General features: G+C 37.6%; 3 protein-coding genes across 6 annotated transcripts in view; 1 reads left to right on the plus strand and 2 right to left on the minus strand.

Moving 5' to 3' along the window:
* LOC140937222 (hemicentin-1-like) overlaps window positions 1-1,988 on the minus strand; it is a 53,008-nt gene extending 51,020 nt beyond the window's left edge. The window contains exon 1 of the mRNA XM_073386758.1: window positions 1,247-1,988. Within this exon, the coding sequence (XP_073242859.1) occupies window positions 1,247-1,514 (268 nt within the window). The 5' untranslated portion in view covers window positions 1,515-1,988. The remainder of the gene's footprint in view (window positions 1-1,246) is intronic.
* Window positions 1,989-2,448: 460 nt separating this feature from the next.
* Window positions 2,449-9,198, plus strand: LOC140938763 (tubulin polyglutamylase TTLL11-like). Its single transcript, XM_073388292.1, has 5 exons — window positions 2,449-2,892; window positions 4,776-4,869; window positions 5,717-6,608; window positions 7,692-7,862; window positions 8,698-9,198. Exons 1-5 carry the CDS (start codon window positions 2,542-2,544, stop codon window positions 9,062-9,064), a joined length of 1,875 nt encoding a protein of 624 aa, XP_073244393.1. The 5' UTR covers window positions 2,449-2,541; the 3' UTR covers window positions 9,065-9,198.
* A 2,315-nt stretch (window positions 9,199-11,513) lies between these two features.
* The window catches only part of LOC140937225 (kynurenine aminotransferase-like), a 14,189-nt gene continuing 8,202 nt past the window's right edge, over window positions 11,514-17,500 (minus strand). For 2 of the 4 annotated variants that reach the window (XM_073386764.1, XM_073386766.1), the window contains exons 9-15: window positions 17,302-17,422; window positions 16,784-16,860; window positions 15,871-15,960; window positions 14,983-15,169; window positions 13,759-13,835; window positions 12,437-12,523; window positions 11,514-11,895 (exon numbers count right to left, since the gene is read on the minus strand). In XM_073386764.1, the coding sequence (XP_073242865.1) occupies window positions 11,824-11,895; window positions 12,437-12,523; window positions 13,759-13,835; window positions 14,983-15,169; window positions 15,871-15,960; window positions 16,784-16,860; window positions 17,302-17,422 (711 nt within the window). In that variant the 3' untranslated portion in view covers window positions 11,514-11,823. The remainder of the gene's footprint in view (window positions 11,896-12,436; window positions 12,524-13,758; window positions 13,836-14,982; window positions 15,170-15,870; window positions 15,961-16,783; window positions 16,861-17,301; window positions 17,423-17,500) is intronic. The other 2 variants (XM_073386767.1, XM_073386765.1) reach the window with 2 other exon arrangements.

Raw genomic sequence — 17,500 nt, forward strand, 5'->3', positions numbered from 1 at the left:
GCAAGCTCTGTGGAGCTTTTAGATGATCTCCGCTTTATTCTAAACAGATGTAAATGACATGTATAGAAACATCTTTAATGGAAGCTTATATTGTCTTCGTGTCATAATCCTCCAAACAGTATAAATATCTGTTCATTTTGATCACCCTACCAAGATTAGCAAAGTGAAAAGATGATAACAGCATGGTAGCACAGGGTACTTTTAATACTTGATTGACATGGGAAAACCAAAAATTACAGTTGGAAAATCTTATGGTTTGCACCATTTTATTTGGGAGGCTTCAGAAAACACAGGCTGTGATTTGAGTTGATGCAATTTTCCTACTCATCTTAGTCTGTTCAGCTGATTTGGATATACTTTGTAGTGGGTTGTTTTCTTACCACCTCAAATTTTATTGTTTTCCGTTTATGGACAAGTTTTCCCCCGGATGGCACTATGCAGCTGATAACTAGTTAGTCCTCCTGTAAGTCATAAATTAAAGTAGCATTTTGAAGCAAGGACCAGTGGAAGTGGCTGAGCTCCGTTAGCAGATGGTGGGCAAGGAATGCGTGACAAAGCCCTACATAACAGCATCTGAGAGGGTGTAAAAATTTAGTCCTCGAGTTGCACTGACCCTGATAATTGGCCCACCCCAGGGGAATGACAAAAAAAACAGTGACACAGGGGAGGGTGGGTGAGAATTAAAATTGGACAGATTCCAAAGAGAAGGACGTTTACAGACCACACATAAGGTAAACGGATCAGATAAATAAAATAAATGGTTTCAGTCTTTCACTTCATAATCTTTACATCATTTGTTTAGATCCAGTGGTTTGATCCATGGCCAGATGTGCAAAGAAATCAGGTACAATACAAATATGTATATGTATATGTATGTATGTGTGTCGCTGCAGAAACAGCAAATTTAATATCATTATTTGTCCTAAATTCAGATAGGTTCAGTCTAGTTTTGGGCCAGCTGGACTAAGATAGGTTCAGTTCGCTAGTATTTTACGCCGGCACTTATGCAAATTATTTTTAAAAGTCGCGGACGTTTTGAAGTTATTGCTCGAGTCACTTGAGTCTTCCGCCGGTGTCGTTCTGTTTACCTTTCATGAACATAAACAAAGGCTATCTTTCACTAACTTCAGTAAACACCCGCTATTAAACGTAAACTCACGGTACAATTACAATTGGGGTGCAATTGTCAAAATTGTACTCATGTAAGTTGGAAACTTATCTTTAATAACTACCTCTGCTTACTAACCTGGGTCGTGAAAAGGAATAAGAACATAGTTATACAAAGGCTTGACTTTTCTGTCGAGAGTTGTAGATAAAATTTTGGAGGCTCCAGCCCGCACTTGGATCAGATCATCATACATACTTCCTGTCGTGTCGAACACAAAAACAAGCGAGCTCGCGCCTTCTGGAATCCCACTTTGCCCGTTAGAAAAACCCCAGTTCAAGTACAGGAGAAAGAAAACAAGAGCTCCATGAAGGGTCCTGGGACGTTTTTCCATAGTGTTATCAAACATCGCAATCGATTCAAACGTTGTGGTGTGAAGAGGTGTGCATGGAAAATCCTCACCAGTAAATTCAATTTAACCCAAACACGACTTGCTCCGGAAAGCCCAAAGTGAGATCTATGATTCGGAAGTAGAACCTCTTCGTAGTATCTACTGATACTAATTGCCGTGGTAAAAATGAATACTGTAAATGGATGAGCGATTAAAATCACAATCAGCTGTGCACTCAGACGAGTCAAAGAGCAATTCCACAAACGTGATCTCGAGTGCTGAGGTTTCCTACGATCCTTCCAAAGCTGGTTTAAGGAGATAAAGGACAGAAGCTCATTTAGGACACTTGTGCTCGTCCCTTGCTCGGAAATCGAAAACACATACACCTACAACTCACGTTACACACTTGATTGTATTTAGCGTGAAGAGATCCTTGTAAGCTTTTGTCATTCGATACCCTGTGGTAGGGTATTTTCCAACGTTGCGGTTAGACAGCATTTCCGTATCTTGCACGTATTCCCGTATCATGCGGAAAATCAAGGGATAATCGAGAACTTTTTGTTGTCGTTGTAACGATAACGTCCTTGTTATCAGCGTACAATCTGGGTCCTTTGTTGAAGCTTTGATGATCTATAAAAATATTTAGACAACGCACAATCATTCATTCCAAACGTAGAAAAAAGCGCGCCAAATTGTAAAGCCATCTGAACAAATTCTGCAAATTCCAGACGTGTTATCTGATGTGTGAAAAAATGAAAAGGCAAATTGTCTCCTAGAATACGAGAAAATAATTAGAAAGAACATTTCCAGCAATTTAAGAAAGATTCGAAAAAGAAAAAGAAATTCGCCTCTTGACAAGCCATCTTGGCCGGGATCTTGGGAGAATAAGTTCTAAAGTAAACCGCAAGGTATTTGAGCCCGCGGGGGGAGGGATCGACGCCAAAGGGCCTGACGCCAAAGATCAGCCAAGATAGATGGGTACCTCTCCAAAAGCCGTTCCACAACAAGAAACAAGAACGTTGAATTTTTGTTAACGGTTTCTCTGATGAAATCTGACGATCCTGAATCGGACAAAATAGTGTCCATTAGCCAAATACAGCCACTTGTTTCTCGCCAGCTGCCTCGCGTGATCACAGCGATTCCAGGGAAAAAATCATGGCCAAGCGAGAGCGACAACGGAGGCGTTGCTAGGGCCACTGTAACTCATTCAGAAACCGGCACGAAGGTCAGGAGAAAGCCGAGAAAGCTAGTGTCCGAGCTTGCTGCCGAGGTTAAAAGAGGGAAGGGAAGGGCGAGAAGAAGGAGGTCTGCTTATGCTCCTTCTGTTGATACATCGCGGGCGAGGGCAAGTAGCGATGTAGTGCGTTTGGCTGTCAAGGAGTTAGGCTGGCGTGAGGTACGTTAGCATACAATTTGATAATTAAATACTTGTGTGAGTATTTAATTTGTTTCCACTTTCATTACAAAAACAGAAAACCTCAAACTATAATCCAGGTGCTTGCTAAATTTTTTATTTAGGCCTTGGAAACATAGCTTAACTGTTCTAAATTTGGAACGTCTTTGATCAACAAACACAGCACCGTGTCAACACATGAAACAATACAAATCGTTCACTTAAGTTTACTTAGCATTTATCTTAATCATAAATACATTCAATGCAAAAGAAAACTATTGTATGTACACTTGAATAGATATGTTGGTTGGTTTATATCGACGGACTGTTGATGCGCTATTAATTTTCGTGTGTATCCCCGGGGGGGGAGGGGGTACTGCCATATATGGGCTATATAGGTATGTGCCGCTGTGAAGGGTATGGTTTTCAGGCAGTTTACTCTAGGACAGGGTATGTAAATCAGAGCGTTTGGCTCTAGAATAGCGTATCATTTTTCGGGAAACTGATCAGTTGGTTGAAGATTTTATCTAGACAAGGGAAACAGCTACTCTAGGATAGGGGGGATTTGGGGAGTTTACTCTAGTATAGGGTAGCAAAATTCAGCTGAACTAGCTCTGGTATAGGTTAAGGGTTCCAGGGTCCTAGCGGCACATCCCCACCCAGAAATTCCTATAGTACCCCCCCCGGGTGTGTATCATCGAAGTCCGAGAGCAAGCTCACCCCGCGCCCCCCCCTCCTTGAAAGATGAAAAGAGAAAAAGAAAAAAAAAACTGAAAGGGGCTAACTGCTTTTTCCGTAATATCCGCTCTTTTTAAGACGGTTAAGCTTACATATTGTAAGTCTGATCAATTCCAGCTGCGCCTAGCCCCCAAAAAACCAATCCCCCCACCCCCGGGCACAATATTTTTCTCCCTTGGATGGCAAATTCCCGGAGGTGGGGACTCTTGAGCTGTCAAATCTCCCGGGGTGGGGACGAAAAAAGAGGGCAAATCGACAGCAATTTGTCAGCAGTGCAACATTTTTCATTGTTTGCACAGTTGAATAGTGCCGTTTTGAGCATTTTAATGTGCGATTTTTTTGTTTCAATTAATGTCTTCTTTGTAATAGCACTAGGATTCAAATTAAGACTTCACGCCGTGACGACACCAGTTTATGGTTTTAGTATTGTTATAACATTATTGACATTAAAATTAATAGAGTGGTAGAAAGTTATATGTTATGTCAAATAGTTTTATATATATGAAAGGATGTTCTTCAAATAATATCAACAGAAATTTGATTCAGTTTAAGCATAACTGAAAAACGTTGATTCATGTCCATAGCTCCTGATTTCACCATGTAAATCTGGCTTGATAAGCAATGAAGGCATGCATGCATAAAATCAAGGACAATCATGCCTTTACAATCCTCTTCAATTGTTTCCTGTCCTTGAGAAATAAACCAATATGCTTGTTTTTCTTGTAAAATCCTCTTTGTGTAGTTATATTCCAGTAGGAAACTATGTGTGTGTCAAAAGCTTGGGAGCCCCGGGGTTGTCAAATGCCCAACCCCTGGGCAGAGCAAAATTTGCAAAGGCCCCACCCTAGGGACTGGCAAGGCAGACAGATGCCCCGCAGTAGCAGGGGGGACCTGGGCACTGCTGGAATTGACTGATGCATTAAGCTATAACTGTTAGTTAATTTTCCTGTTAAAATAATACAGATCCAAAGAAAAATAAAATGCTGAATAAGTAGTTTCTCCCGGTATTAAGACAAAAAATTCTGCACAGTTACAAAGTATAAGGAAAAAACAATTTTTTTCACTTCAATAGTTCCCAGTTGATCAGGAGAAATGTTTTATCTGAATTTCATAGTGCTATACTGACCTGCGACTCTTTTCTGATGTAGCTTCCTACAGGTAGACGTAGTGGATGTGACTTTTACTGGCTTGATGGACACTTTGAGATGCCTGAGTATCCAGGGCAACTTAACAAATTTTTTGGTAAGAATGGCTTCCCCACAAAAAAGAAACACACTGATATTGGGTTATTCCAGACACCCCCCCCTCTGCCCCCAACGTAAGGCAAGATTTTTCAACCCCCCTCCACCCAGATTTTTTAAAACAGGAGGGACAAAAGAAGTGTTTAAATAGAATTAACTGTTGTCATAATTATGTAATTAACCCATCTAGAAAAACTATATTTTCATATTTTGTTCTTAATTATGAATTGTAACAATAGTAGCCAGAATCTTTACTTTTTGAGAAGTAAGTGCATTTCAAAGCTGAAATTTCCTTTAATTACTAATATGGGTCTCAAGAGCTCTCCCCAGTGGCATATCAAGTGGAGGGTCCCGGTGGGCCACACCGAAAAAAAAAATGGTCCTTTCCTTTTAACTCATCAAGTTCAAGGAGCTGACCAACCTGATTTTTCTCCTAACAATATCTGACGTCATGAAGACAAAAGGCTATAAAGTTAAGAGTATTGACAGAAATATTCACCTGCCTAAAGAAAAATGCTTTCTTTCCATCTCAACTAATTCTTAAAGGAAATGTGTGGAGATCAGTCTAGAGAAATTGTACGTGGATGTGTGCTGGGGTTCAAAGGGTTATTTAATGACCTTTTCCTCTTTCTTTAATTTTTATTTGTAAAAATGATTTGTTTAAGTACACCTGCAGCGAGAAACGTCCCCAGCAGCAAGGAGAAACGACTTTTGCAGGCTACACTACATGTAGTACACACAATGTTAAAGTACTACACTGGTTAATCTGTTCACAGTGATCAATTCACCTTAGCAAGCCAATGAGTGATACCATTTTTCAGCAATTTTATTATTTTGTTCTTCTTTAGGTATGTCTGAAGCAGCCCATAAAGTAGAATTCTCAAGACAAATCAACAGAATGCAACTGCTTTTCCCAAATGACTTTTCCTTCTATCCCAGAACTTGGATATTGCCAGATGAATATGGCGAGCTTCTTGAATTTGCAACCAAAGAAAAGAAATCACCAACTTTTATTTTAAAACCTGATGGTGGATCTCAAGGCGATGGCATTTTCCTAACTCAAAATGTTCATGATGTACACATGAGCACTGCTCTTGCAAAGTCGTCCGTTGTACAAGAATATATAGCAGAGCCATATCTCCTGGAGAAGTTTAAATTTGACCTTAGAATTTATGTTGTGTTAAAGAGCTTGGAGCCTTTGCAAGTATACATATGCCGGGAGGGTATGGCACGCTTCTGCACAGAGCACTATCAGCCACCGACACCTAAAAATATTTTCAAGACATACATGCACTTAACAAACTATTCTCTTAACAAGCATAGCCCAAGATATATCCAAAGTGATGCAGGTGACAAGGGAAGCAAACGAAAGCTTAGTGCAGTCTTCAGACAACTGGAAAAGCAAGGATGTAACATACATCATTTGTGGGCTGAAATAGACAAGGTTGCATGTCAGACTATTATAGCAATTTTACCAATTTTGAAACTTCAAAATCAAATCATTAGTGCGGAGATGAAACGTAAACTCAGAAGCTTTCAAATCTTAGGTTTTGACATTTTGCTGGATAAAGACCTTAAGCCGATTCTTCTTGAGGTCAATTCCAGCCCAAGTTTAAGGATCGACCATGAAGAGGAGGTGAGTCCTGGGAAAGTGGAATGCTTTGTGAGCACAACTGATCTGGATATCAAACTTCCAATTGTCAAGGACTCCATGTTTCTTGCGTGGCAAAACAGAAAGAGGTACATGTGCAAAGTGGTTACTTATCAAACTATTATAGTACTGTTATTTGTTTACATTACCTTCAACAAATTATGGCCATTTTCACACAAGAGAAGGATAATCCATCAAGACAGATGGTACAATCCGTTTGATATATTTTCCATCTTAGTATGGATTCAAATAATTTAGATACTATAAATTTGCCTTGTCAAGCGCGCATTCACATCCAATGGATGAACCATGACTTCAAAGCTCTACTGAGGTTACCAATCCATTACAGAGGTGGAAGTTGCTTATTTAAAGTCAAGAAAGTACGAAAATGAAAAGCTCTATTTTATTACTTAATTGAAGAGCTTTAAAATTAACCAATCTGGAAATTAACACTTCAGAGAAGTCCCTTTAGAGGTTATGTATCAGATTATATATCCATCTCAGATGATAAGACATAAGGTACTGGTACATACAGTGCACTTCTTTGTTAGCTGGACAACTGGCCTAGAGATCCAGGGAGGGAGGTACTCTCATATATGAGCTAGAAAGGTTATGTACCATTATGAAGGGTATGGTTTTCAAGCAGTTTAGTCTAGGATAGGGTTTAGAAATCAGAGAGTCTGGGCCTAGAATAGGGTCTTGTTTTCCAAGAAACTGATCAGTTGGTTGAAGATTTCACATGCAGTCTAGACAAGAGATTGGGAGATCACATTCAAAAAAATGAAATCAGCAGATTGAAATTTTACCCGTATCTCCCTCAGTTGTAATCAACAGCAAAGAAAGGGTCAACCTCAGAAGTTTCTGGAAAAGTTATATCAACTGTTACTCTAGGATAGGGAGGGTTTTTGGAAGTTTGGTCCAGTGTATAGCAAAGTTAAGCTAAACAAAGGTCTAGCATGTAGGCTAAGGGTTCCAGGGCCCCTACAGCAACAGCCCCACCCAAACATTCATAAAGTACAGTGTTTCCACCCCCAGGCCTTGGGAACTGCTCCTTGCCATCTGCCTTAAATATCCCCTGAGTGGTACAACTCTAGCTCAACTTAAGCTGTGTGGCAAGACCACCTGTAAATCTGCTGCTATGTGGATAACTGCATTGTTCTATTCTTTTTCAGTGATGAAAATCCTCCAGAAGTGTCAGGATGTCTGTATCAAATTTACCCCAAGCTGGCCTCGCAGCTGGATTACTTCCGAGTTGTGGAAAGGTGTCTAACATTGTTCAGACACTTTGTAAGTGTCCGCATGTCCAACAAGATGGGTCCAACTTCGTTCAGAATGATGGCAAGGTATGGTGGTGTGTTTCTTTTCAGTAAATGAAAGTTGTTAACTATGGTGATAATTCCATGCTGTAAAATAATTATATATGTATAATTTTTATAATTTTATACATTGACTGTATAATTATTATACAGTCAATATATTGCTACATATTTTTCAGGGCCGCTCGCTGCCACTGTAAGATTTCAAGTTGTCAGATGTTTGAAAGTAGTAGGCAGGGAATTGAACTGCTAGAGAGTTTTATGGTTTTCTTTTCCTATGAATATTGCGAGGGGTCATGCTGGTAATAGCTAAGGGAGATCCTGTGCAGGCTGTGAAATCCATAGTGACTGCAGCCTTCCTTGGCCTGCATGTCAATGTTGCCACCATTAGAGTTTATATAAAGTATAAATGACAAGAACTATTTAAACTAATACACTCATGTAGAAGTTCAGGGACTTGGGACTCTATAAATTTCTGGTGGGCTTATGTAGTGTTCATGCAGGTGTCTCCTATTCTGCATACAACAAAGGAAATACAAGCACCGAGACATAAGCTAGTGCTTATACCAGTTGCCTTTACAGAATAAATAGATGGCAACTATAGAATCAAATTTTTAAACAAAGCATGTTTTAAGTACTGAGCACCCCAGATCACACTTTGTGTTTTGCAACTTTTTTTCTTAGACATCATATAGCAGTCTGCATAATTATATGACCATGCTCCCAGCCCCCTACACCACCCCCCCCCTCCCACCGCACTACAAACAGACATTATACAGCATTGAAGAGCAAAATTAATACTATCAACAAATTTTAGACGGATCTACCTGTAATGTGTATCATTTGATTGTGTTGTTTGTAGACGATGTCGTCTAACAGACTTTGGCTTCACACTTGCTGCATTTGATATCATGTTTATCAATATGAGCCGCCGACATCCAGCATGTGAAACAGGCCGTGCATCTCTCAACTTCAATGGTTTTTGTGAGTCACTGATTGCAATTGGACATAAAAAGTTTGCACTGACCATGAGGCGCAATCCAGTGCAGATATTGTTAACTGTTTTGATACACTGTGAGCAACACTTACGGTTAGAAGTGAAGGCTAAAGAGGTATCATCACGACAGAGGACAATTAACAATATGCCACCATCCAGACTGAGTGAACGAAAAAGGAAGAGTTGTTTTCATTTGCCCACAAGTCCTCTCATCAAAGAAGGAATCCTGTGAAGAACCATCCACCACGTTTACTAAAAGCCTGTTAAAAATAATTACCATACACGTGGCAGCCTGGTGGCTGATCCAGGCAATTGGAAGGGGATGCAGACCCCCCTCTAAATAATAATGCACCCAATTATAAACTGATCGGCGAGAATAATTATAGCCAGTTCTGACTAATGGTAAACACTCTTAGGTTACTAAAATAATTTGTACAATAAAATTTGGTCAGTCAAGAGTCCAGTTATAAAATAAATTCCACTATTAGTCAAGACTGTCCAGCCAGATCAGTCTTTAAAATAAATGTATGTAAGGCACTAATGGGCGGAAAATTTCATTTTCAAAATGGCCAGTCTGGCTGGCCAGTCCTGTCTTTTGACAAGCACCTTAGGTGTCTAGTAAGCACTTTGACACCAAAGTTATTACCACTGTAGGATAGCATTTATAATTTATTGTTAACTCCAGCTAACTTTTCTCGAGTCAATTGAGTGTAATTTTTGCATTCATATTACCAAAATTTGGAAAAAAAAATCTGACAACTTCTGAACATTATTTTATGCAGAAAGTATCCTGTCAACTTGTAAACATATGCGATTATTCTGTGATCCCAAGGTTGCTGAATGTTGGTACTGAAACATAAACTTCACATTACTATTTCTGTAGGACTTGGCAGTTGAAATTAATGTTTTTGACATGATTTAACTAATTGTTAAGGGTTATAATGTACGAAAGACGTACCGCTGAATTGTGAGTCAGACGCAAGAAAGTACTTGCAGCCATGCTGTGGCTCAAATTTTGCTTGCCATGCCTGGGGCAACCACATGCTTGTCTTAGTTTATGATTTTAGTTGGAAGATGACTTGCCTTACCCTGTGAGCGGAGGACCTTCCATCTTCCTATCTAGGAAGATCAAAGGGCCTCTGCTCGCAGGGTAGACTTTGGGCAAGTCAGATATAAAAGGTACTTGCCTATTAAGAATAAAGCTTCATGTACTTGTTGCAATGGGACTCTTTTGGAGCCCTGTAGCATAATATGGATCTTCATTATTAATAGAAGCCGAAGTGTGGAAACGATTAGCTCAGAATATTAGTTTCAATGGTGAGCTCAAAGTTTTGATTCGTTCAATTAAAATTCCTATATTTTCATCCAACCTTAGAGGGAGTAAGGAGATGCACAGGCCACCCAGGATAAAAGAGAAGTCTTCAAAAGTTTTTGAACTTGCAAGGTCATTCAATTAATGTTGACAATGTTATTGTTTTGTATTCCTTCAGTTCTATTTGTGAAAATGGAAAGTGGGGAACGAGAAAATGGAAAAAATAGAAATTGAGACATTTTAAGCTAACTGGAATTTTAAGGTGTTACCATGAAAATTATTACAATTCCTATGTTTTAGATTATCTGGTCAAAACAAATGTGGTTCGTGGTTATGAAAACTATCACCTGTTTTTATTTTTGTGCCAGCCTGTTCATAAAATGCTGCTTTCTATTAGCTCCTTCTATTAGCATTTTAGAAAGTTTTAAATAGCTTGCATCTATAATCCCCAGGGATACTGTATAGGACCAGGGTTGCCTAGTCCCTAGGCCTCATTATTCCACACGGCCAAAGCATTTCGGGTCACGTGGTCCAAGCGAAAATATTTCCGCCCGTTCGCCTTGGATACGTCACCGAAATGAATTGACCGATAGGGACTGGGAAAACACCGTACAGGGACAAGGTAAGGACCAGGGCACAACTTTATAACAGATATTTCACTATTAACAAAAACAAGCATAGTTATTAAAGTTGATCCAAACCTGTACAAAGTTTTTGTTGTTCTTTACTTTTAAAGTACATTATTCCATCAAAGTTGCTGTGATCTCAATAATTTGTTTTTCTTAATTTCAATACTGACATGGAAATTTAACCCAGAGTTGTTAATTACTGGGTATTGCATGGAATCTTTCTTTTATGATGACGTAATCGCAACTAATAAGTCCATGAAAGCCAGTCTAGCAGTAATAATGATCTTGACTTATCTAAGTAAAAAAAAGATCAAGCCATTTGCTGGGAATTGATAGTAGGTTTATTCTTGGTTACTTTGAAAGCCTGACTCATTAAAAATAGACATGTTTCTCCAAAAGTTACATTTGTTTAATGATTTTTATAATTTACACATTATACAACCATCTATTGACCATCTACATTCTACAGTAAGAATGCAGTATATTCACAATACATATACTCTTCATAACTTAAACTTGATAAAATGTCAGTATACATTTCTATCACATTTATGTGAAATTTACCATCAAAGGAATAAAAGAGCAGGATGTGCTACCCCTCACTCAAATAGATTCCATAGATTTCATAGCTAGTATACTACTTCAGATGCATTTAGCTGTCTTTAAAATAGAGCAACAACTATAATTTTAATTATCAATTTTTTTAAACTTCTTCCAACTAGTTTAAAGAAGAAATTTGCACAGTGTAAGTTTGCACAGTGTAAGTTACGGAATCTTTTTTATGGTAATTAGTGCATGAAACCCAAGTCAAAAAAAAATTGGTCCTTAATGTACATGTCCAGTGTGGACCTTGAACTCATTAATGAGAGATATAATATTTTTATTATTTAATTTTCCTAAAACATTTCCAAATTTCCCTTAACTCGAAATAATGATGAAAATAAAAAAATTAATAAATAAAATTTTGGCTGTGCAGCCAATCGTAATTCATGGCAAGTTTGACTTTACTGTAAATTACTGTGACCAAACCCTGCTGCCAGCTGTGTAATGTCATTTTTTGCTCTCAAGTTCTTCTTTCCACTCTTTCAATTTCTTTGCACCAGCTTCAAGTGTACTGTCCTCCTACAAAGTGATTAAAGAATCTAAATACAGTTGAACCTCCACGTATGACCACCTTCTGCAATCGACCTCTAAAATCCTTGTATTTTTGGGTGGTCACCAAGGTTTTAACCGGAAGGGTGTCCAGCTGTCCTATGGACACCCATTTTTGGAAGAAATACAATGTACAAGGAAAATTCACTTAATAGATCTGTTATAATTTTATGGGAAAACATGCCTTCTGGACAGCCAGTTTTCAATGTCTGGCTTAAAGCCTAGTGGTCGTTTTATGGGGGGTTTGACCGTACCACTACTTATTACACTCAGAGTTTATTTAACAAATCCACAATTTTCCATACACAGTAGACAAAAATGTTCAATGAGTGGCAAAATGTTCAAAACTCATTCACCGATGGAACTTAAAGAGCCACAGGAGAGAGTGATTTTTTTGGCAAAGTTTATTTAGGTCATTAAAACAGTTATATAAAGCACAACCACAAAAATGTTATTTAATGACAAAACTAGTGCCACCAGATCAAGAGGCTGAATACCATTGCATACTGACCTTGATAAAGCAAAAGCGAATGTACTTGGCTCCATAGTGTTTATTCTGGGCAGAATAAAATGCACTTGGGGGAATAGCGGCAATTCCCTAGTAATTGAGACATCAAACAGGTTACTGAGTGCTTACCAAGATATTAATGAAAGCCTTACTAATTACATACAGTCAAAGCTCCGCTAACGACCACCTCTCCACAATGGCCACCTCTCTACAACAGCCACGACCACTAATGCATGTCCCCAACTGCCAAAATAACCTCTTAACAATGGCCAGTTTTTTCAGCAACTGATGAACAATTCAAGAATGGTAACGAATTGATCTGTATGGCACGTTTATAATCAAATGCAGCAATTGTATTTTGATTTTGTTTCATTTATACAGCTGCAACATTGCGAACCTTGCTTGTTTTGTCACATTAGCATTTTGATTCATGACATAATTCAAGCTTCTTGTGTATTTCATCTCTATACAGTATTGATTGGATTACCAAGACTATGGGATACAGTAAGCATGAACTTAACACAAAACAACATGTACAGTCGACTCTCTCTTAACGGACACCTCTATAAGACCAACACCTCTGTAAAACGGACACTTAAGAGTTGGTCCCTGCCTTTTGTTACTCCCTTTATTTGACTATCTATAAGACGGACACTTAGTGCCGGTCCCAAAGGTGTCCGTTTTAGAGAGAGTTGACTCTACTCCCTAAAAAAATTGTCATATAACACCCCAACCTCCCCATAACGGCCACCTTTCCACAACAGCCACTTTTTTCTGCCCCCTTACATGGCCATTGTGGAGAGGTTCGACTGTAATCTGAGTAACACATCTGGACGTCACATCTCCAAAATGACTCAAAATCATGGTAAAACAATATATTAAATTAAAAAGGGAAACTGTTCTTTCAATGAATTGAAGGTCCCATGCAAGAACAGAGTTGCCCTCTTTTGACTTAATACTCTTTACATACAAGACCTGGAAGTTTTCTAAGATTTGGAGAAATAAAACTCAAGCAAATTCAGATTGAATGTTTTTCACTTTGTCCACTTGATAACCTTCACAAAGCCCTATGATTCCTATTCTATGATTCCTCAAATTTTTCCCTGACCTTTTTTTGTTTTTTGTTTTGTTTTGTTTTGTTTTTTTAAGTGTTAACACTTAAAAAATACCAACACCAACACCAACACCAACATCAGGCACCTTTGATCCAAGGTTTGAGTATGGCCTTGGATTAAACATATGACATTCACTATGTTAACTGGCCCAGAACAATACAGTGCTGTTATTATCAGTGTGAAAGTTAAGAGCAACAGGAAACTCAATACCTTTTCTTTGGTAAGCCAGCGTACAAATTTGTAGTCCTGAGGGTCGTCACTTTTGTCATATTCATCAAAATTTACATCTACATTTAACATGTATTAATTAAATATGACTTAATAGCATGATTTCATTTGTGAGAATAAAATAAAATAATAATAATAAGGTTATTTTGTTTTAGTGATATATCCCACCTTTCAACATCATATTGGAGAGGTTGACTTAAAAGGGGGCTTAAGCAACAACGATGACAATGGCAACGAGAATGGCTAAAAAGCATTTATTGGTTGAGATTAGAAAAACAACAACTTAATTTGCACTGTTGCATGCATCACGCTTCTTTTTGTTGTAGATACAGTCCATTAGAATCAACTCCAGAAGAATACCCCAACATTAAACAAATTGTATGAATCGAACAAAAGTATTATTAATAAATTCTGAAACACCGCAAACTTGCTTTCCAGGTGACGTTTGCGCTGCTGTGGCTGTCATGGTTGCTTAAGCTCCCTAATAGCTCTGGGAAGGTGACCTGTTACATTGCCACACTACTGTGATGTGACAGCCAAAATCAAATGTACTGAACTTTATGCCCTTCTTAATAATTTTAAGCCACTGCTTTTCACGCAAAGATGGTAATCCTAATTATTGTTATACCTTTTCCTCATCAGAAAAAAAATGCTTCGTGAGATTGATTGAATAGTGAAAAAGGCAAAAACTAGACTGAGTTTTCCACTGAAAGTCATTTAAAGTGTTTAAATATTGAGCACTGAGATAGTACAGTATATGCATTACTCAGCAGAGAAATTATGCAGTTGTTACAATTATTATGTATACAGCATTTGCATTAAGAATTCTAGTAGCAGGAGAAAGGTGTAACGTTACCGGAGAATATTTTGAAAGAGGTTCCACATCTGAGAAAAAAATAATCATAGGCTATTGAACTTTAGCCGGAGAATTCTGTGTAGTTAATGGAGAATTCTCCGATCTCCGATCGATGCCTAATGAACACCCATATATAATAATTTAAAAAGTATGATTATATGAAGTATATTAATAAAAACTGTCATTTTTCAGTGGTGGTTTATATTAATGCAGTTCCACTGTATTAAAGCAAATGATAAATTTTGGCAAATGACTCCAACGCAGAAAAAAAGGTCTATATTTTAAATTACTTTAAAGATCAACTCTAATTCTTGTACAAGGAAAAGGCTTATCAATCAAACTTGCTTTACCTATGTCAGAGGTGTCAGCCATCATAAAATAGCCTCCCTCAGGAATTGTAGGCTTGAAGCCGACATCAGTGAGGAGTTTGGCCATGAGATCACGTTTTTTCTCCAGCATACTGCTAAGTTCCTTAAAATATGACTTTTCTGTTCCAACAAGAGGAATCTCATGTTCAAAAGCTTGTGCTAGGGCTTCCTTTAAATAAACAAGATAAAAAGAATAGAATGAAATAATTACAATCATTTATTTAGTTTTATAACAATTAAAGAAAGGAAGTAGAATAGATTAAATGGGGATGGGACACACATTACATTTTCAGGTTGATACATTTACGCTGTCTTGAACTAATTCAATCCCCAGTATCCACATACAAATCAGTCCTCCACACTGATCCCCATACATTTCGTTAAAAAATAAGCTGAGAGAATTGAGAAAGATCAAGGAATTTTCCCTTAACCCTTTAAGTCTCAATAGTGACCAACACCAATTTTCTCCCATCCCACAATTTTTTCTGTCATGAGACTAGGTTATGAGAATTAATAAAATGATCACCTAAGAGAAAATTCTTCGATCTTTTGTCAACTTCTCTCAACTCATTCTTTAAGGAAATATACAGAGAACAGTTTGGAGAATTTGTATGTGGATATTGGGGCTTAAAGGGTTAAGTGACCATGTTTATTAATTCTCATTATGTCTTCTCTTGATTACGTATGCATATTATCAGGAGAAAATTGGTCACTCTTGCAACTTATACATGTAACATGTCACAGGTTAAAAGAATTTTGCACTTGAAAGGAAAGTGCCAAGCAGATATAACTTTGCATATCATTTTAAAATATCACAATAATGTTAAAATAAATTTGGTATCAAATAAAAAAAATAATAAAATAAAGTACCTGTGTTGGCGTGGGAAGGGTGTATGTCACTTGTGATTGCACTGTTTGTAAATTCCTTATTAATTCTTTAGGACCTATGGACCAACCAATCTGACAACAACAACAACAACAACAACAATGAATGTATTTTTCAGTCTCAAATTTTAAACATAAGCTGTATTTTTCCACATTTGTACCATAAGGATGAATCTATTGCAGTTAATTTTGTTTTTCCTTTGTTATAAATTCATTAGCATACATTACCATACCCAAAAACAATGGAAAAATAAAAATTAACTGAAATAAAAAAAAATTAACTACAACATATCCATGAGAACAAGTAGGGACTTATTTGATGCGTATTGACAGGGAACTGAATATTAAAAATGCAGACACAAGATTCTCGACCGACATGTACCTTATTATCAATATTGTCATTAATTTTTATAGTAACTGTTTACAATAGTTATCATCTTGCACCACCATCATTGATCATCTATCATTTATTTACTCTCTTCAAAAACTATTATGATTTTATGTTTTGAATTAATTCTTATTATGGATATATGCTGCAGTTAATTATTTTTTTATTTCAGGTCATTTTAATTTTTCCTTTCTTTCATATTACTTAGCACAGTACATTACCACACCCAAACACAATGGCAAAACAAAAATTAACTGAGATAAAAAATTAAATACAACAGATATATTGGACTAATCTGTTTAAAGTGCTAGTAATTTTTGGAGAAAAAGACGCATCGTGGAACCATATTTCTTTGGCTAGCTTTGTCATAGACTACAAGTAGTCCCTCATTTTTCCTCAGGGATAGTAGAGAGAGCGAAACGAGAGGCGCTTGATTGAAAAACGAGGGACTACTCGTAGTCTAGCTTTGTCAGTATGAGCTGGAAAATGCTGTAGAGCTGAATCCCTTACCTTCCACCCTGTCACACTGAATGTCTTCCCAGCACTGCCAATTGTTACTGTTCTCTCCCACATTCCAGGTAAAGTTGCTAGTGATGAAATAAAACAAGACAGATAAGAAATAATTAAAATTTGTACTTTGTAATGCCAATAGATGTTAATACCTGTACATATACTCTGCTCATAAATGGTTTGCTTCATTAGAAACAAATGTTAATCCTCAAGTCGAGGCATTCAATATTTTAGTGCAAGGGATAAGTATACAGCATGATACTCCACTAAATATGTGAATGTTTGGAATGCAATGACTTGTATCTCACGGCTTATGAAGGGAGGAGTTTTTTGTTATACTGTACATGGCAAAAAAACTGCAGGACCTCTCAGTTTCGTCCTCAAATATATGTCAGGGACTTCTCCCCCAAGACGAAAAAAAGAGAGAGATAAAACCCAGGGTACAAGTTTACTGGATGGAAGGAAAGACAGAATTACCACTCATTAGATTCCAAGTTTAAGAGGTACGAGTTCCTTACCAATCCTAATGTGCTGCATTCCATTGTAGACAAGCCACTCGTACACTTCATCGCTAATACATATCACGTTGTACTTTTTGCACAAATCTGCAATGAATTGTAGCTCTTCCATACTGAGCACCTAGACGATTTATTAAACAGTTCAATAAAACAGTGAAAGGTTTGAACTCAGGAGTCATTTCATAAGTAGGTTGAGTAT

The sequence above is a fragment of the Porites lutea genome, chromosome 5, assembly GCF_958299795.1.
Source record: "Porites lutea chromosome 5, jaPorLute2.1, whole genome shotgun sequence".
Lineage (NCBI taxonomy): Eukaryota > Metazoa > Cnidaria > Anthozoa > Scleractinia > Poritidae > Porites > Porites lutea.

Coding starts and splice junctions, on each gene's coding strand:
- LOC140938763 (XM_073388292.1), top strand. CDS start 2,542: ATGAAATCTGACGATCCTGAATCGGACAAAATAGTGTCCATTAGCCAA. Junction 2,893..4,775: donor AGGAGTTAGGCTGGCGTGAG/GTACGTTAGCAT, acceptor TTTCTGATGTAG/CTTCCTACAGGTAGACGTAG. Junction 4,870..5,716: donor GCAACTTAACAAATTTTTTG/GTAAGAATGGCT, acceptor GTTCTTCTTTAG/GTATGTCTGAAGCAGCCCAT.